The sequence below is a fragment of the Chenopodium quinoa genome, unplaced genomic scaffold (genome assembly GCF_001683475.1).
Source record: "Chenopodium quinoa cultivar QQ74 unplaced genomic scaffold, ASM168347v1, whole genome shotgun sequence".
NCBI lineage: Eukaryota > Viridiplantae > Streptophyta > Magnoliopsida > Caryophyllales > Amaranthaceae > Chenopodium > Chenopodium quinoa.
Window position 1 is genome coordinate 7563484 of NW_018742951.1, and position 25730 is coordinate 7589213.

The 25730-nt window shown below is 33.6% G+C and overlaps 2 protein-coding genes across 2 annotated transcripts; one reads left to right on the top strand and one right to left on the bottom strand.

Moving 5' to 3' along the window:
* The first annotated feature begins 10574 nt into the window (after positions 1-10574).
* On the top strand, positions 10575-22043 carry LOC110728611. The gene is made up of 2 exons (XM_021908254.1): positions 10575-11055; positions 21798-22043. The coding sequence occupies exons 1-2, from the start codon at positions 10810-10812 to the stop codon at positions 21960-21962; spliced, it is 411 nt and encodes a 136-aa protein (XP_021763946.1). The 5' UTR covers positions 10575-10809; the 3' UTR covers positions 21963-22043.
* Positions 22044-24432: 2389 nt separating this feature from the next.
* Positions 24433-25527, bottom strand: LOC110728449 (major pollen allergen Ole e 10-like). Its single transcript, XM_021908093.1, has 4 exons — positions 25374-25527; positions 25123-25157; positions 24790-25027; positions 24433-24614 (listed from the first exon to the last, which is right to left on the bottom strand). The coding sequence occupies exons 1-4, from the start codon at positions 25438-25440 to the stop codon at positions 24583-24585; spliced, it is 372 nt and encodes a 123-aa protein (XP_021763785.1). The 5' UTR covers positions 25441-25527; the 3' UTR covers positions 24433-24582.
* Between the last annotated feature and the right edge of the window lie 203 nt (positions 25528-25730).

The following is a 25730-nucleotide window of genomic DNA, read 5'->3' on the forward strand; positions in this document are numbered from 1 at the left end:
CCACACAAATTTCCAGTAATATATACACTTTTAAATCACTCATAAACCCTCTAAAACAAGCTGAAATTTAATTTAAAACCCTTACTTTTATTCCCAATTAATGGGTAATTAAAAATCCTTTCAAAAAACATAATTATAGTTTATATATAAAAAAACCTGCATTATTAAAACTTATAAAATTGCTGTAATTATGTTTAAAAACACTTATTTCAATAATTTAGATCACCCATAAACAATTCCCCTCAATATACATCAATTTAGAAACCTAGGGTTTTCAATTTGGGGCTTTATAATTCAAAATCAAATCTGAAAATTTATATATAAAATACTTATCATTAAACATCCTAAAATCATCACAAAACCCAAAAACAATAATTAGATTAAGGGTAGATTTAATTAAAAATAAAAAACAATAAATTTTTTTTTGAACACCACCGGCACACACAAACACCATGGCTCGCTGCTGCTGCTGGCGAGGGCTGGTGGTGGTGGCCGCCGACCGTTGGTGGCGTGTGGTGGTGGTCGGCCAGTGTGTGGTGTGTGTGGGTGGTGGTGATTAAAAACATTAAAATTAAAATAAAGGAGAAGGGGAAAAATTAAGGGGAAAAGAAAATAAGAGGAAAGAGAGAGTTTACCTTTGGTGCACTCCACCTTAGGCATACGATGGGTATTTATACCCCCTCTCAATATCCCTCCTACTTAAAATTCCTTTACTACCTTTAATGATCCCTTTCCTAGTCAAACTAGTATTTTGACTTTCCTTAAATACCATTGACTTTAAAAATTATCTTTTTATAGAATAATATGCCTCAATATTTCCAAATCATAAAATAAATATTTTCAAGATTATTAAATAATTAAAAATAAACTTTTTAATTAAAACAATTCTTTTTTAATTAATAAAAACCATAAATAATTCATTTCGAATTATTATACTTTAAGAAATACTTATTTAAATTAAAATACGTATAAAAATACGGGGTATTACAAGGTTTGATTTTTTACATAAGTACCACAACTTAAATACGCAAAGTGACAAAAATACCCCTTGATAAACAAATTCATTTTATCTAGGAGATAAGCATGAATTCTCTCCCTTTCTTTAACAAAATTATACGCTCTCCAAATAATATTAATTACTTCTTCAATTTATGTGCGGAGTTTTAGGAGAAATAGTAGTAGAAAGTAATAAAATGAAAAGGAAGTGGGGTTGGTAGAATAATAGAGTATGATAGTTGGGAGGAGTGAGAATCTAATAATATTAAAGTACGAATAATTGGGGGTCCATTAGGAGAGAAAAATTAGTAAATTATTGTGAAATGTTTTCAAAAATAGGAATGGAGCAAGTAATAAAATACAACCGCAATAGAAAAGTAGAGCAAGTAATAAAATACGGAGGGAGTAGTGGAGTACTACTACTATTAGTAAAGTAAAGGTCAAAAAAAAAATGAAAGAATTAGATAACCCTCCGCACCAGAAAAACTCATAAGATGTCAATATCAATTAACTACATTTTGAAGAATTGTAGACTATGTTATTTAATTAACTATTTTTTGTAATTTTTCAATCAAATAAAGAACGATTTCCCTAAAAATTTCTTAATTGTAAATAAATTGCCTATTTGCGTCGGTTTAAAAACTTATTCCCATAATATGGTCCACGTAGGATTGGTAGAAGCTTTGTCGATAACATTGTCAAAATGCCTTAAACATGAATATGATAGAAACATGTTTTGCAAAGCAACTCTTTTATATCAGTTGAATTACTCCCACCTTCTCTCGAATACATACGCTAAGGGCATAGCTAATCAGGCAACACTTGAACTAACAATTAGAAACTCATACTAATTCACAAAAGGCATAAGCTTTTTCCTAAACATCTCAAATTAGTATAGGTCAATTTTTTCTAACATTGGGAGTGTTTTCAATTAATCTAAAAGGCATAAGCTCTTGATATGAAATGTTAATATTTAATCTAAAACTATAAAAAAAAAATAAAAAAAAATCGAATTTCAATTCAATGAATTTGCAATTACTATCTACTTTAGCAATTTTACTTTCAAAAAAAAAAAAAAAAAAGAAGGAACGAAGTCGGAAATGCAAGCAGATCATATTCTTCAATAAAAGTTCAATAATCCAAACCCTAAATTGACAATAGTGTGAAACAAAACCCTAGATTGTGAAATTGATATACAGAAAAGAAAACAAACAACTTACCTCCGAAGCCACTTCAATGGAGAGGAGAGCTCAGAAGCCGCTTCAGTGGAGAAGCAAGAGAATGTGAGACTGTGAATTTGGAAGGTTTGAGATATGTACTTTTTTTTTAATAATTTGACACATGTACTTCGTAATTTCAATTTTTTTTTTTTTGAAACATGTTCGTATAACGTATAATTTTTTTTTTAAATATACTCCATCCATTATTGTTAAATACTTGTTCCGTTTTCTTTTAAAAAAAGAAAAAAAAAAATATTTTCTCCATGCGCGGAGTTTTAAGATAAATTGGAGAACGTAATTAAAATATAGAGGTAGTGGGGTAGGTGGAAGCATTAAAAAAAATTGTAAAAAGCAAAAATATTTGAGAGAATTGGAGGAGAGAGAATATAAAATTAAAAAATTATGATTTATGTTGGGTTCACTAGTTTAGAGAAATGAATTAAATATTAAAAAATCTTTCCAAATAAGGAAATGAAGAAAGTATTTAAAAACGGTCGGAAATAGAAAGTTGAGCAAGTATTTAAAAACGAAGGGAGTACTTTTTTTTAGGGGAGTATTTTTTTTTCACAAAATTATACTCTCTCCGTATTTTATTACTTGTTTCAATTCATGTGCGGAATTTTTAGGAGAAATAGTTAAAATAATAAATTATAAAGGAAGTCTTGTATAAAATAAAATATAAAGGAAGTGGGGTTGGTGAAGTAGTTGGAAGGAGAGATAATCTAGAAATATGAGTAGTATGATAACTGAAAGGGTCCATTAGGAGAGAAAAAATTAGTAAGATATTGTAAAAGGTTTCCAAAAATAAGAAATTGATTAAGTAATAAAATGCAGCTATAGAGATATTTTCAAACTCAACTTTGAGCCCCACTGTAATATGCTTTTAAGCATGGTGGCGTCCAAAGGGAAAGAATTGAAGCTAGAGATAGAAGAGTCGCCAACAAGTTTTAGGAACTTGTAAACCGTTCACGGGTGTGAAGGTTACATTCCATTCACAATCACAAAGATCGCTAACTCCATAGTGGTCCGGAACCATGACTGGATGTTCGGGGATGATGGTACGAATCCAACCTAAAAGCGATTGAACCCACCCTTAATCGGCCTCTACTTAATTCTTATGATATTCATGTGCGCTTTTCGATCAACATATATACATCAAATTAATCCTAAGAATATTTAATCTACGTTAGTTGATTATTAATGCACAATCAAATCTATTATTGGTGATAACTTGAATTAAAATCATATTAAGCCTAAATCAAATTATTAATTATCTTATTAGGCGTGATTTCAAGTACAAATTCCCTTTAAACCTGCAGAAAGGGGCGTGATCAAGCAATAGCAATCAATCATGAATAATCAAGCAATGTATAAATTGACACAACAATCATCATCATAAGAATACCATCAAAACATGATTAGCAAAATCCTAGGCATGATACTAAACGAATTAATAACAAATCCTAGCATATCACTAATAAAAATCATAATCAAAGCATTATCCTAAACATGATACTAGAAATCAACATGATATTAGAAATATTAGTTAACACCCTAAACATGATACTAGAAATCAACATGATACTAGAAATATTAGTTAACACCCTAAACATGATACTAAGAATCAAAAGCAATATCCTAACATGATATTAGGAATCATAACATGATACTAGGAATTAAAATAATTTTCTAAACATGATTTCTATATCAAAAGAATAATTAAGTAATCTACTTACTTTGATGCCTCGTACTTCTTTCTATCAAAACAATACACACGTTAGTAAACTTCAAGAAAGATTAAATCAAATAAATAAATCAAATAAGAATTGAAATATGGATTTGGGACCAAATCCTCGAACTATCAACCTTTCACATCGAGGTCGAAGGCAACGTCGAGGTTGGCTAGGACTCTAGGAGTGTTCAAATCTCGTGAAGGAGTGTTTAATTGGGGAGAATATCAAGGATGTGTGTTTGGGATGTGTTTAGGCTAGGATAAGAACATAAAGAATCAAGAGAGAGAGAATATTAGAGAAGGATAAGATGATGATTGTTGGTGATCAAGCTTGTTGATGATTGAAAACGGGGTGAAATGACCTCTATTTATAAGAAAAAAGAGGGTCGAAGGATCAGAAAAGAGTCAGAATTCCAATTGGAATAAAACTCTTTTTATCGCGGTGCGCTGGCTTTATCGCTGTGCCATAAACAACAGTTTTTGCGGTTTTTGTTTTTATCATATATTTTGATCCAAAAATCGGAATAAGATAAATAATATATCGTTGGAAAGCTCTGGAAGTCTACTTTCCAACCCAATTGGAATCAGATTGATATCTTTTTTTTTAGAATAAAAGATATGATCGAAATAGTGGGATAGTGTTAGTTTTGGTTAGAGTTTGGTATTTCATTAATATCTTTTTCGTTATAACTCGGAATTGGGATTATGATATATCATTGGAAAGATAATTTCAAGGGCTATCCAACTATTCAATATTTGGATAAAAATTATGAGGCACAAAAATCATATCTGAACGTCTTTAAATTCGAATAGAACAAGGATTTTCAAAAAGAGGAGTTTTGTTCAATTTCGAACTCTTTGATCTTTATCTTTCGGAAAGGATAGATTAGAACCTTCTAGAGACTTCTAGAAGTTCCTAATAAATCCTAATTGGTTTAAGATTGGGATTAAGGTATTTGAACCCTCACATGATCATTGGGTCGTAGGTAAGGTGGACCTAGGCTCGGTTTGAACTTGGTTTAGTATTTTGGCCATAACTTATTCGTTTTAAGTTGGATTTGGACTTATAATATATCGTTGGAAAGCTCTTTTCAAACCCCATCCAACTAAATAATAATTGGACTAGGATTATGGACCTAAATAATCTGGTTTGAACGTTTTTATGATTGGACACGAAATGAATGATTTTGAGGACAAGAAATGAATTATTTTAGGTTTAAAGACACGAAATAAATGATTTTGGATTAAACATTTTTGGATAGGTTAGAAATATGATCAAGATTTAGGGAAATTTCACGAGACTCTTCAACTCTTCCCCGAACTCGTTAACCAAAACGTGTAAGGTACTCATCACCGGGTTTGGTTTTTTGGGGAGACACAATCAGGTTTCTACAGAAGCCCCCACTTTGACACAATTAAAACGTGAAAGGTACTCATCACCGAAAATTCCTAATGATTGGCTATTAATTTCGAATTTTCCTAGTGTGGAAAATCTGATTTTCTTAGCTAATTTATTTAGTGAATGATTGGTATTCTCTTAATTAATTTTTTTATACAATATATATTATTTACACAATCATTTTTAATCCTTAATATCTAGCAAATTAACTTCCTAAATTCTACTAAAGAGGTCCGAAAATTTGAGCTATGGAAGCTCAAAATTTTCGGCCATCTTGGTTGATTTCCAATGGCCAAAACCATCGGAATATTCTGATGGTCAGATAATCCGTCGGAAATTTTCGATGGCTAGGCCGTCGAAAATGACTGTAGAAAAAAAAAAAGGCTGTCCCCTCCCTCTTTTCCTCCACTTTAAACAACCCCTTCAACCGCCATCATCCAACCCCAAATTTGCAACCCATGGCCCAAAATCGCCTAAACCCTCCCACCGTAAACCACCACGTTAACCTTACCAATAAAATATTACATTAAAATTAACTTTAGTTACGTTAGAAAAAATAACACATTAAAAAAATTAACAACCAGCCACCACACCACCACCTTCTCCTTCTCCACTACCATGAAAACCCTATACTGCCACCCCTACCACATTAACCCTAACCCACCACACTAACCCACCATAAATCTAGCCCACCTTCAGGCAAATTAAACCCCCTTAAACCCACCCAGCATAACCACTACCACAAATGCACGCCCCATAACGCAAAAAAATTCAAAAATAAAGGAAAAGAAACTCAAAAACAGCATTAGAAGAAAGAAATTAAAAAAAAAACAAACACACCTTTAAATCGGCCATAAATTCATCCCAGATTTACCTTAATAAGTTCATACCTTCGAATTTCACCTTGAATTCGGTTTTATGAGGCTAAATTCGACCATGAAAACTCTAGATCTTGAGTTTTCATGGTCGAATTCGATCTAAAAACCTTGAATTCGTTTATAATCATAAATATATATAAAAATGGATCTTAAAACATGGACATTAGGCGGCAACTAGGGAACCTACGACGGTGCGACGACTTATGACGGTGCGACGATTGAAAAATGAGAAAGAGGATGAGAGGAAAGGAGAAGGAAGGGAAATGAGAAGAAGATACATCGAGAGGAGAGAGATAGAGGGGAGAATAGAGGAGAGGAGGAGAGAGAATAGAAGAGGGGAAATGAGAAAGAAATAAAGTAGGGGGCGACTGGTAAAAGGGTATAAGAGGGCGTATAGAATAAGGGTTTCTCCACTTTTTTTTAATTAAATTAATTTCCGATGGTTTATTTCATAAAGGCCATCAGAAATTTCTGGTGGCTTTTAAACCGTCGGAAAGTTTGTATTTTCCGATGGTTTTAGGCCATTGAAAATTTCTTATATCTTTTAAAACCATCGAATATTTCCTATGGCTTTTAGAACCATAGGAAATTTTATATTTTCCGATGGTTTTTAAATCCACTAGGGCTATGAATTTTTTTTATTTTTTATTTATATATTTATTTATTTACTTACTTACAATATCACACATAATAAACTATCCTAGGATTAGAGATGGCAATGGATCCTGAATCCGATCTGGATCCGGTGGATCTAGATTCGTTTTACAGGATCTAGATCCCTAATTTTTGGACCCGGTGGATCTGGATCCGAATCCGTTATGATGGACCGGATCTGAATCTGGTATTTTTGAGATCCGGATCCGGTACGAATCCGACCCATGGATCCAGTTTTTTTTATTTATTTTATATATTATTATGATTTTGTTCAAGATTTATATATTAATTAATTTGACTAGTCTTATATAAATATATACCTATAAGTTTCTCTAATATTACATACTTTGTTTTTTATTTTTTTATGAACTAAACTTTAATTATTTATTTATTATTCTGGACAAAAATAATGGGTTAATCATATAGGTATGTAATAATTGAACTTATAAATCTATATTTTAGCTCCTTTTGTACAGAAAAAAGTTTTAAAAGCAACAAATTTTTGAAACAAAAAAAATACATGTGGACCCGGATCCGGATTCATGGATCCGTTGGATCCAATGGATCCGGATCTGGATCTATGTCCTTAAAATGGATTTGGATCCGAATCCAATAGGATTAGATCCAGATCCGGTCCGTTGCCATCTTTACCTAGGATGACGCCTATTATACAGGGGACAAGGGGAGAACAACAATAGGCAACGATAACACTAGTACAACTTTATTTACCTTCGAAGGAGTACAAGTATAAGGCAACTGCTTAAGACGAATCAAACTAGATTTCCAAATGACTTTATTTTTGTAGTAAAAGACCCCATATGACTATGTTTGTTCTTCAAAATTGAGTGAAATTTAGAAGATTTACTATAATAAAATCAAAAGATTCCAAATGAAAATAAACATCATTGTGAAAGAGAGAGTATACATTTTCACTATAAAGTTTTTATGATTCTATCGCTATCATTTTTAAAAATAAACAGCTTAGATTTAATGGATTTTGAATTATTTTTAAACGTTAATATTAATTAAAATTCAATTTATTTATATCTTGGAAAAATGTAATTTAATTTTTTGATTTTATTAATAAACAAAGCTAAATTTCATAAATTAATTTGTAAAACAATCTGAAATTTTGAATACTTAAATTTCAAAAATTTAAAATGAATTCCTAAAATAAGAATAATATAGTTTAATTAATTTAGCATTTAAAAATAATTCAAAAATCAAAATCATAGCCATTAATTTTAAAATTGTGGTTGTCAATTTTCAAATGACTACATTAGATTTTCCAATTTCACTATAAACTCACGAGATATTTAGATTGATTGACTTTTGGTCAGGTTAGTCTGTACCGTGTTGATTTCAATTAAGATAATCTCGGATTTAGTAAAAATATAGGTTTCAATTTGATATCACACCAATTTTTGTTCAATTCTTAGGGTTCGATCAACCAGGGTTGAAACTATTCAGATTTCCATATTTAACTCTTAAGTTAGTATTGAGTCATTGTTTACATCGTGTCATATGCCATTGACATGTTTGCATGTTTAAAGGGAATATGTAATTGAATATAACGCTTAATAAGATATTTTGGACAACCGATTTAGGTTCCTTTTTAATCTTGTTGTTTAATCAAGTGATCACAATATTTTAGAATTATGTGTTGCATTAATATTCAACCAATTTAGCCTAATTTAGTTTGGAGCAAATTAAATCTTTGTTTGTGTGCCTTTGAGATCCCAGGAATTACTTTTCACAAAAAACGAATCGAGTAGAGGTCATACGGGTGAATGTGACTCCATGACTCACTTCATACCATCATCCCTGATCCTCCTTTCGTGGTTCCAAACCATATGGAGTTAGTAATCTCATGGATTATGAATGGGGTGTAACCTTCACGGGTCAATCTTGTTGCCTTAAATGATCCGTGAACGGTTTACAAGTTCCTTAAAAACTTGTTGGCGGCTCCCTACTTTGATTTGTCCCTAATCGTATGTCAATTCCCACTTGCTATGAGTGCCAAGCATATTCACAACATGCTAAAGTAGGCGCGCTTCGAATGACGCCTGCAATTACTATTATATAAATAGTGGGGTTCAATAGAAAAAAAAACATTAATTCATGGTGTTGACAAATCTTATGAAATAACAATAATTGAGTTAGTTTTCTGTAATAATTTTACCAACTAATTTTTTTTTCTTTTTTCCTTCAAAAAATCAATTAATTATTACTAAAACAGGTCATGCTTATATCGATCATTTTGGACATTTGTCAAGCTATCATTTAAAAAATTCCTGCCAATATAATATATGATGTCAGCTTTAATTTTTTTTTCTTAAAAAAAAAAATTGTTATTCTACATAGCTTATTTTTTAGAAGTACATTGTATAGTATTTTTTTTCAAACTAAATTAATTCATTAATAAAAAGCTATATGACATCTACATTGTATAGTTTTATTGGGAATAACATGCATCATTAGTGTAATATAATGTATACTATGTTTAAATATTTTCAACACAACGAATCAAAAATATATTTTTTTTCTCAATTGTAGTTTTAATAACTACTGGATTATTATTTCATCTTTCTTAAATGCATTGCATTTGTTTATTCCACATGAGTTGCCTCATTTTTATATTATATTGCAGATTAATTATGGGAAAAAAGACTATTACTACCGTGCATCGAGCACTAATCTAGTTTATTCTAAAATTTAGCTAATAGACACAAAATTAGTATATACTCTCTCCATATTTTATTATTTGCTCCATTTCTTCAAACACGGATTTTTAGGAAAAATAGTATAATGTATTATTTTACGATAGAAGTGGGGTTGATTAAAAAAATAATAAATATATATATTTTTTAAAAAAGTAAGTATTAGTTGGGAGGAAAGAAATTATGGAAAATATTAAACTATGATATGAGAGGACTACTAGTTGAGAGGAAAATATTATTGTTAAAAGTTTCCAAAAAAGGAAATGGAACAATTAATAAAATACGATCGCAAAAGAAAAGTGAAACAATTAATATAACAAAAATTAGTAAATGGATACTCCCTCTGTCCCTATTTTTTTGCCCCATTGGACTTTGCATGGTCTCCAAGATGCGTCTTGTAACGCAAATAACCTTATTTCTATACGCGTAAAAATTATAAAAACTTGATATTAATAAAATATACAATGAGGCGAATTCAACAAAATCCCACATGACTATATTACCTCTTATTGATTAATGGGAATTTATAGTCAAAGTTTTTGAAGTTTGACCCTATTATTTGCAATGGGGCAAAGAAATAGGGACAGAGAGAGTATAACAAAAATTAAAGTAATGTACTCCCTATGTCCCTATTTTTTGTCTCATTTGACTTTTCACGGTCTTTAAGACGCTTATTAAAACGTATATTAGTTTATTTCTATACACGTAAAAATTATAAAAACTTGATATTAATAAAATATACAATGAAACGAATATAACAAGACCTCATATGACTATATTATCTTTTAATGATTAAAAGAAATTTATGATCAAAGTTTTAAAAATTTACCCATTTATTTGCAATCGGGCAAAAATATAAGGGACAAAGGGAGTTTTGTTAAAAAAAAAAATGAGAGAGCACAAACTATATAACTACAATATAAAAACAAAACCTAAGATCAAACCGTAGCCAGCAAAAATAGCAAGAAATCAACCATATAACACCTTTAAAAACTATGAGTGGTTCAACTTCATAAAAGAACAAAAAAGACATCAAATCAAAAAAAAAAAATTGTGGATGAAATGAAAGAAGCAAGGAGAATTATACTCTCCTAACTATGGTATCAAAAATTAACACAATAATACACTTAATTTTCTATCAAAAAAAAATATATATATACTTGATATTATCATCAACAAACAAGAAATAGAAGAAGTGAAGTGAAATAGTATGGTGGGAAGAAGTGTAGCAAATGATATAAAGAATAGAATGAGTATGGTAAAGGAACGGTTGATGGAGAAGCTAGCTGCTGCTTCGGTACCGTCCGAGGCGTTGGAGAACGCTAGGCTTTACTTTGAGTCTGTGATCAAGGATGTTACTACGGCGGCGCAAGGTCTTACTAAGGAGGCGCTTCAGAGGATCAAGTCTCATCTTGCTGATATTATGCCTTCTCTATCCCCTTCTCTCACATCTAAGGTAATTTTTAGTACTTCGTTTTATACTAAGTACTTTCGTATATGTATAGTTGTATGTGGGAACTAAGTTTTCTTGAAATGATGTGTTAATTCTCGTGGATTTAACAATTCAACAATGGTGTATCTTGACACTCTGTATTTTTGTAGGTGAAACGTTAGCTCCTATGTATGTATGTCAATGTAAAATTTTGATTTATAATAAAATTAATAAAAATTATAATACTTGAATGTTAATAATGATGATTCTAACAAGTAATAAATTATTTACTTAGCTTACAAATTAGCCTTAGGGATCCTATTATCAGCTTCAGCTTTTGATTGTACAAAAACTTCAGTTTTTGATTAAGGGAATTATAGCATGTAGCAAAGCATTAATCAATCATCAATAACTTAATATTAAAACAGACACCGGGAGTGACATGTGTCACATCCTGGTGCTATTTTTTCCCTCCAAAACTCCCCCTCCCCTTTTAGCAAAAAATATTTTATTTTTGGAAGTTTTTTATAATAAAACTAAATAATATTATTCTAAATTTATATATTATCTCTATATAAAATGTATTCCTTTTTACTGTTTTCTAAAATTTTCCATGCACATTTACTTAAAATAGTTTTCCATCTCTTTTTTAAGTATCTTTGAAACGAGTATTATTGAATTTTACCGAAAAATCAATAATAACTAAATACTAAAATAGACACTGGGAGTGACATGTGTCACATCCTGGTGCTGTTTTTTCCCTCCAAAACTCCCACTCCCCTTTCAGCAAAACTAAAATTGATAGTTTAGTTTTATTCTTCTCCTAGTTCATAGCCCATTTTATGTAATGGGCGCAATCAGGACATATTTCTTATAAGATAAGAAAAACTAAAATTTCTGAGTACAATAAAATTATTTTAGGATGGAGAAGTAATTGAATAATGAACCACTTGTTAACTTGCTCTAAAAAGAATAGCCTTCAAATCTATGTATAGAAATGGAAATTAAAATGTATAGATTCATTTGAAAATTTCCTACTTCCTTCCTTCTCCATATTTATTATTTTCAACTAGTGATGTCAGTGGGGCGGATCAACTAATTATTAGGGTTCTTGGCCCTAATTTGTATGCGTTTCAAGTTTTTCACTGGATGGACAAGGCTAGGAGGGGGTTTTGAATGGCCGTCCGTGGTGTTTCAATAACAAGCTATTAGTTTTGAAAGAGGTGGAGGGGGATGAACAACCTGAAAAAGTGCCCCTTTATCACTCTCTGTTTTGGGTCCGAATCAAAAACCTTCCATTTAATTGTAGGTCCGATGACGATGTCAAGGAAATTGTGTCGAATTGGAGGAAGATATTCTTGGATTGGATCGTTTCCGTCGCATAAAGGTTATGGTTAATATTACCAAGCCATTACGCCGCTTCCAGCGCATTCTTGATAAAGGAGGAAGGACGGTGTGTGTAGAGTTTACATATGAGAGGCTGCCATGCATTTTTTTGCTTCGCTTGTGGAGTGATCGGGCACTCAGAGAAAGATTGGAGTATGGTGCCGAAGGAGAGTAAAAAACGAAGCTTGGGTGGGGGAGATGGCTTAGGGCATCGCCTAGGAAAGGAAAAGGGAAGGAGGATAAGGAATTAGCTGCGGTTATTACTTCGAGAAGGTAACTCTTTGTTACTAAGGACTCGGAAGAGAAGGTAGAGAGTGAGACTGAGCAGTTGGAGGAGAGGGAAAGGCCTTTAGTGCTTGGGGGGTAGATGAGCTTGGGGATAAACAAATTAATATAGCTTTCGTTGATGGGGAGGAAGGTGTTGTTGTGGGGGCTGCTTTGGTGGGGTTTGACGAGAGGAAGGTAGAAAGGGAAGGGAATATAGAGGGAGTGGAGTGCGTGGGGTCACGTGGATTAGTGGTGGGGGTGAGTAAAGGGAAGTCAGTAAGTGGGGGAAAGGGATAGAAAAAATTAGTTAGGTAGAATGGTACTTTTGATCATCATATGAGCAGTGGAGTATGATACTTTGGGAAAACGGGTGAGGGAGGTGAATAAAAATTGTGAGGAGTAGGAGGGGTTATGTAAGAAGATGATGGTTGATGGTTCTTTTTCTGGATTGCGGGTGGCGGAGGCTGTTGATATGCAGCCCCGCCAAGGTCAATGAGTATCTTAAGCATTAACTATAGTGGGTTGGGCAATACCTTTGCAGTTGATAACCTCAAAAACCTGGTTCGGAGGGAGGCCCCGTCTCTTGTTTTTCTTATGGAGATGAAGTTAATTAGTGGTGAAATGGCTATAATTCGTACAAAATTTCCAAACTATGATGGTTTAGTGGTAGATATTGTGGGAGATCGGGTGGTGTGGCATTATTCTGGCTAAAGGAGGTGGAGGTACATTTACAGTCCATGTTGGTTCACCACATTGATGTTCTTGTTAAATATGTGGTTGGTGATCCGGTGTGGAGATTGACTGGTTTTTATGGGTGGCCTAAAGTGCAGAATAGGCATCTCTCTTGGAGTCTTTTGTCTAATCTTGCTTGTCAAAGGGATGAGGCTTGGGTGTGCATTGGATATTTTAATGAAATTCTCTTAGAATCGGAAAAGAAAGGAGGAAGGGATAGAGCTATTTGGCAAATGGAGAATTTTAGAAAGGCTCTGGATGTTTGCAATCAGCGTGATGTGCATTGTACGGGGTATGAGTTCACGAATGATAATGGACAATGTGGGGCGGATAATGTGCAATGTCGGCTAGATAGAGCTCTTGTGACTACAAGCTGGTTGGACTTATTCCCTCAGGCGAAACTTCACAACTTGGATCGTGATTGGTCTAATCATGCGCCAATTCGTTTCGATTTGGTGGAAGGTGGTACGGTGCTTTAGAGGAAGGGAAAAAAAATTAGATTTGAGCAATTTTGGATGGAGAATGACAAGTGTGAAGGTGTTGTAGAGAATTAATGGCTACTTGGGGGTGGTACGGTGGAGAGTCGAATAGCATATTGTGTAGCTGAGTTGAAAGTTTGGAGTGACAGGGAGTTTGGAAGGGTGTTTAGAGAATTGAGGAAAAAAAGGAAAAGACTTAGTGCTCTAAATAGAGGGGGCAGGGAGGTGAATAAGGTTAGGGAGAGAAGAAAAGTGGTGAAGGAGATAAATGAGCTTATTCATGTTGAAGAAATTTATTGGCGGCAAAGGTCGAGGGCTCTTTGGCTCACTATGGGGGATCGAAATTCCAGTTTTTTCACCATAAGGCTTCTCAGCGCCGCAATAAATATATCATTTGACACCTTGACACTGATGATGGGGTTCGGCATACTGATGAAGATGGGATTAGAAGGGTGGCGGTTGATTATTTTCATTCATTGTTTACCACCTCTGATCCGTCGATGTTCGATGATGCTCTTGCGGGTGTTGAGCGGCGTGTTATTGATGGCATGAATGACCAGCTATGCGTGGAGTATAAAGCAGAAGAGGTTCTTGTGGCTCTTAAGCAAATGCATCCTCTTAAAGCGCCTAGCCCGGATGGTATGTGCCCTTTATTCTTCCAAACTTATTGGCATATTGTTGGTTTGGCGGTCACAAATCTTGTGTTGGGTGTTCTAAATGGTGAGTTTATTTCGAGAGAAATTAATAAAACCTTTATTGGGTTGATCCCAAAGAAAAAAGAGCCAGATAAAATGACTAAATTCCGTCCCATTAGTTTGTGTAATGCGGTGTATAAATTGATTACTAAGGTGCTTGCAAATCGTCTGAAATTATTTCTATCTTATATTACTTCTCTGAATCAAAGTGCTTTTTATTCCGGGGAGATTAATTACAGACAATATTCTAGTGGTGTTTGAAGTGTTTCACCAAATGAAAAATTCGACTAGTACGGGTGGTTCTTTGGCTCTGAAGTTGGATATGGCTAAGGCTTATGATAGAGTGGAGTGGGGATTTATGAGAGTTGTAATGGTGAATATGGGATTTGCAGAAATGTGGAATTGATCGTGTTATGCATTGTATTTCTACTGTCTCGTTTTAAGTTCTGATAAATGGTGCACCTTCGGGGGAGTTTACCCCTTCTAGGGGTTTGCGACAAGGTGAGCCTATATCCCCATATTTGTTCATTTTGTGTGCTGAGGCATTATCTGGTTTGTTGAATAGAGCGGTGGAGAATGGTAGCTTGCACGGTATTAGAGTGGCTCAATGGCTCCTTCAATTTCACATTTGTTATTTGCGGATGATAGTATTATGTTTTCTAAAGCAAATGTGGAAGAGGTAGAGACAATTAGAGGGATCCTCCATACTTATGAGGCAGCATCAGGGCAAATGGTTAATGTTAGTAAGACGACGGTGTCTTTTAGTAAGGGAGTGGCGGAGGAAGGAAGGGGGGAGTTGGCAAGTCTATTAGGTGTGCAGCAGGTTGATATACATGATAAGTATCTTGGCCTTCCGATTGTTGTTGGGAGGTCAAAGAGGGTGCTTACAAAGGGTGTTCGTGAAAAATTATGGAAGAGACTACAAGGGTGGAAGGGGGGAATGTTATCTAAGGCGGGTCAGGAGGTCCAGATTAAGGCTGTTGCCCAATCTATCCCAACCTACGTGATGAGTTTGTTTAAATTTCCTTCTTCTTTTTGTGATGAGTTGCAGTCTTTGGTGTCAAAATTTTTTTGGGGGCAAAAGAAAGGGGAGCAAAAGATTCATTAGCTTGCTTGGAGGAAGTTGTGTGAACCCAAGGCGGTGGGTGGTTTGGGGTTTAGAGATTTTAAACTCTTTAATGCAGCCTTACTTGCAAAACAGGCTTGGAGATTGATTAAGTACCTCGAGAGCCTTATTGCCAGAATTTTGAGTGCCCGATATTTTCAGGGAAGAGATTACTTAAACTCGGAGTTGGGCACCAACCTGAGGTATACGTGGAGGGGAATATGGGGGGTGAGATGGGTGGTGCAAAGGAGTATTCGATGGAGAGTAGGAGACGAGCTGCGCATTCCGGTGTGGGGGAGTCCGTGGATACCCAACACCCAATCTAGGATGGTTATTTCTCCATGTGATGAGTCGAGACGGGATATGAAAGTTTGTGACATTATCCACCTCCCTACTGCATCGTGGAATGTTAAGCTTGTTTCAGGTAAAAACAATGGGACCTTCGACAAGGTCCTTTTTTGTGGGATGAAGACTGATCTCGATCCAAGTGATGACTAGGCCGAGGGTTTCTTGCACAGCAAACACACGTAAACTGGCCTCGGGGGTGTTGCCGAGGAAAGACCCCTCCGATGCCAAAGTCAATACAATGTTTAGAGAGAGAAAGCTATGCAAGAGTATTAATTGCTTGAGGCTTAATGTGTATATCCCTTAGAGAGAGAGGATTGAAGACTTTTATACCTTTTCTTAATAGATAAGTGGGTCGTAAGTCAAGTGGGCTTGCCACATTGACTGGGCCTTAGCTGACTTGACATGGTTTGGAGACTTGAACCTTAACCTTGGGCTTTGCAATTAAATTATTTATGGACTGGCCCAATTGAAGTAAATTGGACCTAAACAACGCTTATAAAGGATATTTTCCTTCCCTTTGAATGTGAAAGAATCCTTGCTATTCTGTTGAGTTTTAGGCTCCCTGATGATGAGTTATGCTGGGATTTAGAGAAGAATGGTGAGTACTCAGTTCGGTCGGCGCATAGGGCGATCTTTGGGGAGCATGATGGGGAAAATAGCACCTCGGCTTCGAGCTCAACATCGATTTGGAATAAAATCTGGAATGCTGTCACTTTGCCAAAAATAAAAAAATTTATGTGGAGGACGTGCAGGGGTGCTTTGCCAACTTTGTGGGGGCTTAGCAAACGAATTCCTTGCAAAGAGACAACTTGTAGCATTTATGGGGTGGAAGCTGAGACTGAGCTGCATTGTCTTCGTGACTGTGTGATTGATAGATTGACTTGGGATTGCTGCAAATTGAAGCTAGAGGAGAATGGGTTCTTTGCGGAGGTCACTGATTGGGTGCAAGCCTGCCTTGCTCGCATCCACCGTGAAGAGTATGGTCTCTTCTTTACTGTTTGCTGGACGATTGGGACAACAAGAAATCGATGGATTTTTGAGGGCGAGGTGTGTAATCCCACTCAATCAATTGGGTATGTCATGAAGTTAGTCAAAGAGCTGCAAAAAGAGGAAAAGGGGAGAGATTTGGTGGGGTTTTGTCTCGGCAGAAATGGAAACCAACAAGGGAGGGACTTCTCAAACTTAATGTGAATGGAGGGTCTGTTGAGGGGTTGGGGGCTTCTGTTGGAGCTGTTGTTCGAGATCACCAGGGGTAGGTGGTGTTGATTGCTGCGTGGAGGTTTGAGGAGAGGTGGGAACCAATTATAGCAGAGGTGAAGGCAGTGTTTTTGGGGTTGCAGGCTGCTATAAATGCGAGGTTCTCACGGCTTACGGTGGAGATGGACTGCCAGGGACTTTTGACCGCAATCAAGTCGCAAGAAAGAGGTGGAAGTAGTCTTCATTTGATATTGGATGATACTTATCATGTTTGTAGTTCGCTTGAGTTTGTTTCGTGGAGCTTTGTTCATAGGGAATGTAATAAAGTAGCCCATGAGCTTGCACATTGCTTGCCATGTGGTGCTAGTAGTAGAGTTTGACTTTCGGATTATTCGAGTTGTATTGCTTCTATTGTGGAACTTGAATCCCCTATGAATGAAAGCTAAGCGCCTTTGGGCCGTGTTTCAAAAAAAAAAAAATTAAAAAAAACATATGTAAATACTTTCTCCATTTTTTTAGATACATCACTTTCTTTTTTAACTAATTAATTTTTTCTATCTTTCTTCTATCACATGACCCCCTTTTTTTCTTACTCTACCTTTCTCTACTCCAAAAATGTTTGGGGGTTTGTGAAAGCCAAAATGATGCAAGTAAAAAAAATGGAGGAAATATAATACTTTTTAATACACTTATATTATCAACAAAAAAGTTTGTAATATTAACAATGACTTATTTTATTGTAATCTATGTTAATCACGTAGGATTGTGTATTTGAGAGGCGTGAATTAGGCAAATCTTGGGTAGAGATTAGGTGAGGGTGGATATCCAAGTGGAGGTGAGGCGAGAATGGTTTTGGAATTGTACCTGCTGGGGCGGCGGGGATAGGAATGAAAATGTTAGGTGAAGATAGGGATGGGAAGACCAACATCCGCCTTCGTCTCTGCCCCGCCCCATTGACATTCCTATATTTCAACCCTATTAGGATCACTAACTACCTTCTTTGTTACCATCATTAAAATATTTCAAATTATTTTCTTTTTTGGTGCAATTTATTTCAATTTATGTCATTGTATTTTGACTATTTTATCGTTTCAAGTAAAGCAATAATATCAAGTGTTCTTACATACTTGACATTATATTTACATTTTACATCATAAACAGAATTATGGATGATTAAGATTTTGTCTAAAAATTTAAAACGGCTTAATATGCGAAAATTTTGTAGTAAACATCACGTATCACTATGTATTACTAAAGCAGCACACCACTATATAATACTACTAGATTAGTGCCCGTGCGATGTACGCTAGTAATAATCTTTTTTTCCATAATTAATTTGTGATGTAATATAAAAATACGGCAACTCATGTGGAATAAACAAATGCAATGCATATAAGAAAGATGAAATAATAAGACAAACATTATTAAAACTACAATTGAGAAAAAAATAAATTATTTTTTATTAATTGTGTTGAAAATATTTTAAAATAGTGTACATTATAATATATTAATGATGCATGTTATTCCCAATAAAACTATACAATGTAGATGTTGTATGGCTTTTTATAAATGAATTCATTTAGTCCCAAAAACTAAAATACTATACAATGTACTTCCAAAAAATAAGCTAAGTAGAATAAATTTTTTAAAAAAACTTAAAGCTGAAATCATATATTTTATTTGCGAGAAATATTTTTAATGATAGCTTGACATATGTCCAAAATGATCGATGTAAGCATGACCTGTTTTAGTAATAGTTAATAGATAGATTTTTTGAAAGGAAAAAAATGTTATAAGTTGGTAAAATTATTACAGAAATATTTAATGGAAAACTTACTCAATTATTATTATTATTATTATTATTATTATTATTATTATTATTATTATTATTATTATTATTATTATTATTATTATTATTATTATTATTATTTCAAATCAACACCACGAATAAAAATGTTTTTTTTTTTTTGTTTTTTTTTTCTTCATTGAACCCCACTATTATACAACCATATAATGGTAATAATGTTGTATTTTTAGCCCCAATATTATTTTACACTCTCCATCATATTTCAACCTTCTAAATTATAGCTTATTCTTTCTTAATTAAAAGGTCTCCAAATCTTGTGTAACTATTTTAACTAAATAGAATACGAAATAAAAAGGAATACAATTATTATAAAAATAATATATAAGATTAAGAATAATATATTATATTAATTGTATTATCCAAATATTCCAAAAATAAAAGATTTTTGCTAAAAAGGGAGAGGGAAGTTTTGGATGGAAAAACAACACCAGAAAATGACACGTGTCATTTCTGGTGTCTATTTTAGTATTATGTTATTGATTAAGATATTTTACCTAAATTATTTATTTTTTACATTTTAAAACTTTATTTGTATATAACTAAGATGGTAAATTGTCTTATTAATTTATTAGAGATAGTCAGATCTCATCATCATATACATAATCAAAGAAACTTTTCAACATTTGATTTTGATTTTGATCTTCTTGATTCAGTTATTTGATGATGATTCACTGCCCATAGTATTTTGCAATTATCCAACTATCTCAAGAAATTAATTAAAAATTTAAAAAGTATCCTTAACCATATACGGTCCAAAAAAACGGAACAGAAATAGTGAAAGTTTTGAGTTTGGTTTGGATTATCTGAAAAAAAAAAAAATTGAACATAATTCGATTTAGTTTTAATAAGTGTGATTAATTTAATACTTAATATATGAATTAGGGTTTAAAATTAACGGGGAAAGATATTTAATCTGAAAATAACAAACGATTTGCTTCAAGATGTAATTTCAATGAAAAAAAACCGATGAGGTAGGTAGATTGAGTCGAGAAGGAAGGGAAGGGTAGGAGAGATAAGAGATCATATTGCCAATAATAAAAAGGGTTAATTTTATTTTATTTTATTTTTTTTATTATTATAAAAATTATATATGTAGTATATATATAGATTGTAAATTTGTAATACATAGCATTATAATTGAACTGCTTTTGGAATTTCAAAACTCGCAGCATAAAATCACACAAACTCAATAATTTATGCAGCATTTCAAACACATACTCCGTATAATTTGTATACAACAATGGGACTTTCATGAAATTCAATAATTGTGAAGAATTTGAGCTTTCATTAACTGTGGGAGAGAGTGGACTTTAGATATAGTTACTTAGGCTTTAATACCAATATAAGAGAGAAAATGTTTACTGTATTTGATTTCTCAAATGACAATTACAACTTACATACACAACTTATATATTAGTGTTAAAATAGTTTAGCTAGAGTTGAACGAATGCTCTAAAAAAGTTTGCAAAGTTAAAAGTGGCTTAGATAGTTAGATATTTCCTAAGTGACGATTTAGGTAATAGAAGACGTTCCTAATCAAATCCTTGTATTTTACTATTTTTCTTTTTTTTTTTAAAAAAAAAGAATTATCTAGAGTTTTCACATTAAATTAAAGTTGGCAAGATGCATGTATTAGTAGTGAGGGGTAATTTTTGGAATTTTTTTTAGGGGAGGGGTAATTTTAGGATGAGTAAGGCCATGTTCTTTTAAGCTGATGTGGTCTGCTCTGTTCCACTCTGTTAAAATCTGCTCTACGCTGTTTAGCCGTGCTCTGCTCTATTAAGTACTAATAATCTGCTCACACCTGCTTTACTCTGCTGAAATCTGCTCTACTCTGCTCAGAAGCTCAAAGAACAAGGCCTAAGGGTATCATTAAGGACGGTGTTAATTGCAATTTTGTAAACTTTTCAAACAAAACAATTTGCATCTAAATGTTGTAGTTGCAAATGTTACAATAATACCAAATGAATGCCCTGATTATATTGATAAAGAAGTTTTTATCGATGGAGTTCGAGGTCATCGGTTATCCCCCTTATTGTGCCAATGAAGTTTTCTAACAATTAACTGGTTATATATAGTGTTATATATAATTGTGCTCTGCTGATTATTTGTTACCCCATTTCCAATATAAACATAATGGGGGTGTCTTAGCTAATTGTCTATCTAATGCTCGATTATCACCTTAACTAAGTTGTGTTTGTTTTATTTACCTTCATTTGTCGAAACTTATCTCATTTAACTAAACTTATCTAACAAAGGGGTAATTCTCCGTTTCTCATTGTGAGAAACAAGTTTTGTTTCTCATGGGGTATGTGTCAAGATATGAGGCTCCCACTCATGATACATACGTGATTCCCACTAGTGAAAAACATCACATTATTTTCCAAAATAAGTGTTTCTCATAATGAGAAATTGGGACTCCCTCCTAATAAAGGGCCATAATTATGCATCCATTTTTTGTGAGAAGATCCTTTTCCAAGATTAACATAGTAACGTAATCCATTAATTGGTTTACATAATAAACTATATATACAAGTATTGCTTTAGTCTTTCACAAAGATTTCATGTATGTTTGATGTTATATTGAGCCATTGTTGCCGTTTGAAGTTGGTTTTTTATTTCCACACCCATGATGTTGGGGAGTCTTCAAACATACATCAACTGATAAAGCAATTTGACTGAGTTAATAGATGGTAGATGACGCCGAGGAAGAAGCAACAACAGTAGAAAGCAGAGCAGCCGAAGGCAAAGAATTCGAGGGTGAAAGCAATGAGGAGCTTAAAAGCAAAGCCTATGCTTCTCCTGTATCATCTTTCTTTTCTAACTATCTAATTAAGCCCACTTCAAAGCTCTAAGGGTCTATATACGAATATTGTAAGAATCCTATGGTACTAATAAAGCTAAATAACATGCACATCATGTTTACTTCTTATTTCCGAGATTTTGTTCTATAAGCTTTTGTGTGAGTGGAAGAAATTTTTTTAGCATTCTTGATGAAATGAACTTTATATTATAGTAACTTCTTTTCCTTGGGATGTATAATAGAAAGCCAGTATATATATTTCTGGGATTTTGTTCTATAAGCTTTTGAGTGAGTGGAAGAAATTTTTTTAGCATTCTTGATGAAACGAAATGTATATTATAGTAACTTCTTTTCTTTGGGATGTATAATAGAAAGCCGGCATATATCTTTTGTCTTTCTTGATCGAGCAAGTTGCATTTTTGAAGCCTATGTGAATGAATACACTGGACTGGATTGTAGTAGTGAGTATATACTTGGTAAACTAGCAAGCTAATCATCTTTGTAAAGTTTTTTGGTCATGTAAATGCAACGTATGAAATAGAAACGCTGTTAATGCAGCTGTGCAGGTATTATCTGAAAACGATTTCAGAGATCTACATACAGCATGGGGTTGTGACCGTGTATGAGACAGTTTAATACGCTGTGAGTTGAAGCTTTTTTGTCAAGTTGTCTTCCTCCTTTTAGTGCTAATGTCTAATATGTCTATTATGTCAAGGCCAGTAAAAATTACAATATCGCACTTCCTTGAGTCAGAAGTTTAGCACTTCCTCTACATTCCCGAGAACCCCAAAACCTGCTATGTGAAAAGATCTTATGATGTAATTGAGGTATGAGCTCCTTGGCAATCTTGTTATCGCCCCATTACAAATTTTGTTATTTTATCGAAATAGTTCAACTCAATGTTACGTGCCTGCAGGAGCTGTGCATTTTAAAGGCTAAACAGAGAAGATCAACGATAATGAATCAGATAGTGAAAAATGTCGCGTCAATGAAGAAAGGAGGCATTCCGTTACATTGGACATGCTTTTCAGAGTTTTAACCTTGTGATGGCAGTGTAAAACAACTTCGTCTCTATAGATTTGTGAAAATGTACCCTTCTACTCCGTATATCACTTGCTAAAAACCACGACGCAACTGTCAACTTATAGGTGGCAAGATGAGGCCTCAAGGAATGTGAAAATGTATTCTATATCCAATGATTTCTTGGCCATATAAAGCTTAATATCTACAAGAATGCAGTCAAATATGATGACAAAAAGTATTGATCAAAATGGCTAGGTGAACTAAGGGAAAGAGTACATACAAAAAACATACTCCGTGCATTCTTGACGAAATGTTTATCCAGAATAAATGGTATTTATAAGGCTGGATAAATGTTTTTTCTAGGTAATGTATCATCTTTACTTTTTATTTCCGAGATTTTGTTTTATGAGCTTTTTTTATGTGTGAAGTTTTCGAGCATTCTTGACAAAATGAAACTATATATTATACAAGTGGTTATTATTTTTCTTTGATATAATAGGAAACCATTTTTATCTTTTCTTTTCTGAAGTTGTTGCTATTATGAAGCCTATGAGAGGACTCAAGTATATTACTGGATTGTAGTAGTCTTTTCTACTATGTCACAAAAAAAGGTTTTTATCAAATTAGCAGCATCCTTGCAAAGTTTTCGGTCATATATGAAACACAATTAGTGCTTTCAGAGACCTACGGCATGGTTTAACAGCAGAGAAGCGCGGCTGAAGCCCCTTGTGGTGCACCCATACACAAGTGATAGCTCATCAAGTAATTTGGTTGTCTTCTAAGAGAGTGTTGCTTAAGTTTTAAGGCCCCTTAATTATTTGTGGCCAGAAAATTAACCATATCATATAAGTAGGATTTGGTTCAACTATGAGTTAGTCTTAGAAAACCCCAATTGACTCGATTTGAATGGGTTATTGGGTAAGAGTCATATTTCGATGCAGGTACGAATGATTTTTACGACATTATGGAATTCAGAAACACATGAACTATAAGAATTTGTCTAAACAATAGTGCAGAACTGCAAACTTTTTTACTCATAATGTTGCAAAATCATTTTTATTATTGTGCATAACTAAATTTGCAATGTTAAAGTCACTTTCTGACACAAATGCTAAATTTTAATCTTCCAGCATCCCCTGTGCCACCATCTGTTGTCCTAAATAGGCGAGCTAAGCTAACAGTAATCATCCGTATGCCAATTAACTTACATGTACGTTGTGATCCGAAAAGAAACAAGAACATCAGAAAGTATGACCGACCCTGGACCTCAAATTTCATCCAATAACTATAGACTAGTTAATAACGACGATATAAGTTTCAGTGAAAGACAACATCAGACATTCAGACTGTTACAGTCTATTTTGGTTTTTGAATGAACAAGATCAACATATATTCAGCTAAAGCAAAGACGGAATCAATGAAAGAAGATAATTTTGTAAGAATGTAAAACACTATTAAGTTGAATAACAATTTCCATTGAACTACAACAATGTATCAATAGTTACACTGTTTTCGTACAATATATAGTTAATTCAGTCACATAAAAACTATCATATCCTCTGTAGCACTCTAATTGATTTCCATTATAGCTAGATTAAACACAAATTTATTCGTTATCGATCATATAGTTGTAATGTGACGCCGGTCCACTACACAAAGGGATAGAGGCATCCTCCATAGCCTGCAAAACAAAATCAAAATAAGCACACCATGTAAGCACAAAAGTGACACTAGACCACTATACTCGCGTTAACAACACTAATCATAATAACAGAACAACAACCGTCTAGATACTAGAGAAAAACGCGATTCAGAAATCAATCCAATCAACAGATACAAGCGTTCATTAATCATACTTGGATCAGTAACAGCAAGGAGACCAGTCTTAGAGGAATCACAGTTAAAGGCAGAACGACCGGCTTTCTGAAAGTAGAGGTCCATGACAACAGAAGCATGGTTGACGAGACTAGCAGGATAGTAACACTGACCACCCTCTTGAATTATGCTACAATCAATTCCAACTTGGTTGCAAACAAACTCAACGTTGTTCTCCAGATCTGCATCAACAGCTGACGGCTTCGCCACGCACCATGTCTTATCGATGTACATACACACACAACAACTAAAATTGTAACACACATTTAATAAAATGGTTTGATAAAAATGGAAGTGCATGTATAGATTAGTACCTTTGCAAAAGATACATCCTGAGCTAAAATTCTACCTACAATACACGTAAAATTCGATTATATAATGTAATACGTAAAAAAACACAAATAGGCTAGATGAAACATTGAAACTCCCTCATACACTGTTCAACAATTAGTTGTCACGTTACAAGCTTGAGTTTCATAATCAACATGATTATTAATTCCGAAGAGAGCGAAGTAAGAAAAAAAGGGAGAAGTCGGTGATATAAACTTAGAATAGAGATATTTACCGCGGTTGAAAGAAAAAAGCAGGACAGTGTAGCAGAGAAGTGAAAAGGAGAGAGTGAAATTTGCCATTGCTTTAAAGTAAAAAAACTACAAAAAATAAAAATGCTTGATTTTTTTTTTCTTTTACTTTTACTTGTAATACTATTGATAAAATGAAGGGTTTATATAGAGGAAGTTGAACTATACAATTTAATTGAATTTAATTAACATAAATAAATATGATTATACTATTATTAATAATACACTTTGTCTATTTAAATTATTTATTACTAATAATTGTACTTCAATTTGTAATAGAATGCAAAGAGGCATATACAGAATACAGTACTGTGAAACTGACAATTTGACTGGTTAATATC

Excerpts from the sequence above, each read along its gene's own strand:
- LOC110728611 (XM_021908254.1), top strand. The coding sequence starts at position 10,810 with ATGGTGGGAAGAAGTGTAGCAAATGATATAAAGAATAGAATGAGTATG. Across the intron at positions 11,056-21,797 it reads CCCCTTCTCTCACATCTAAG|ATGGTAGATGACGCCGAGGA; the intron begins GTAATTTTTAGT and ends CTGAGTTAATAG.
- LOC110728449 (XM_021908093.1), bottom strand. The coding sequence starts at position 25,440 with ATGGCAAATTTCACTCTCTCCTTTTCACTTCTCTGCTACACTGTCCTG. Across the intron at positions 25,028-25,122 it reads AGGATGTATCTTTTGCAAAG|ACATGGTGCGTGGCGAAGCC; the intron begins GTACTAATCTAT and ends TACATCGATAAG. Across the intron at positions 24,615-24,789 it reads CCTTGCTGTTACTGATCCAA|GCTATGGAGGATGCCTCTAT; the intron begins GTATGATTAATG and ends TTTGTTTTGCAG.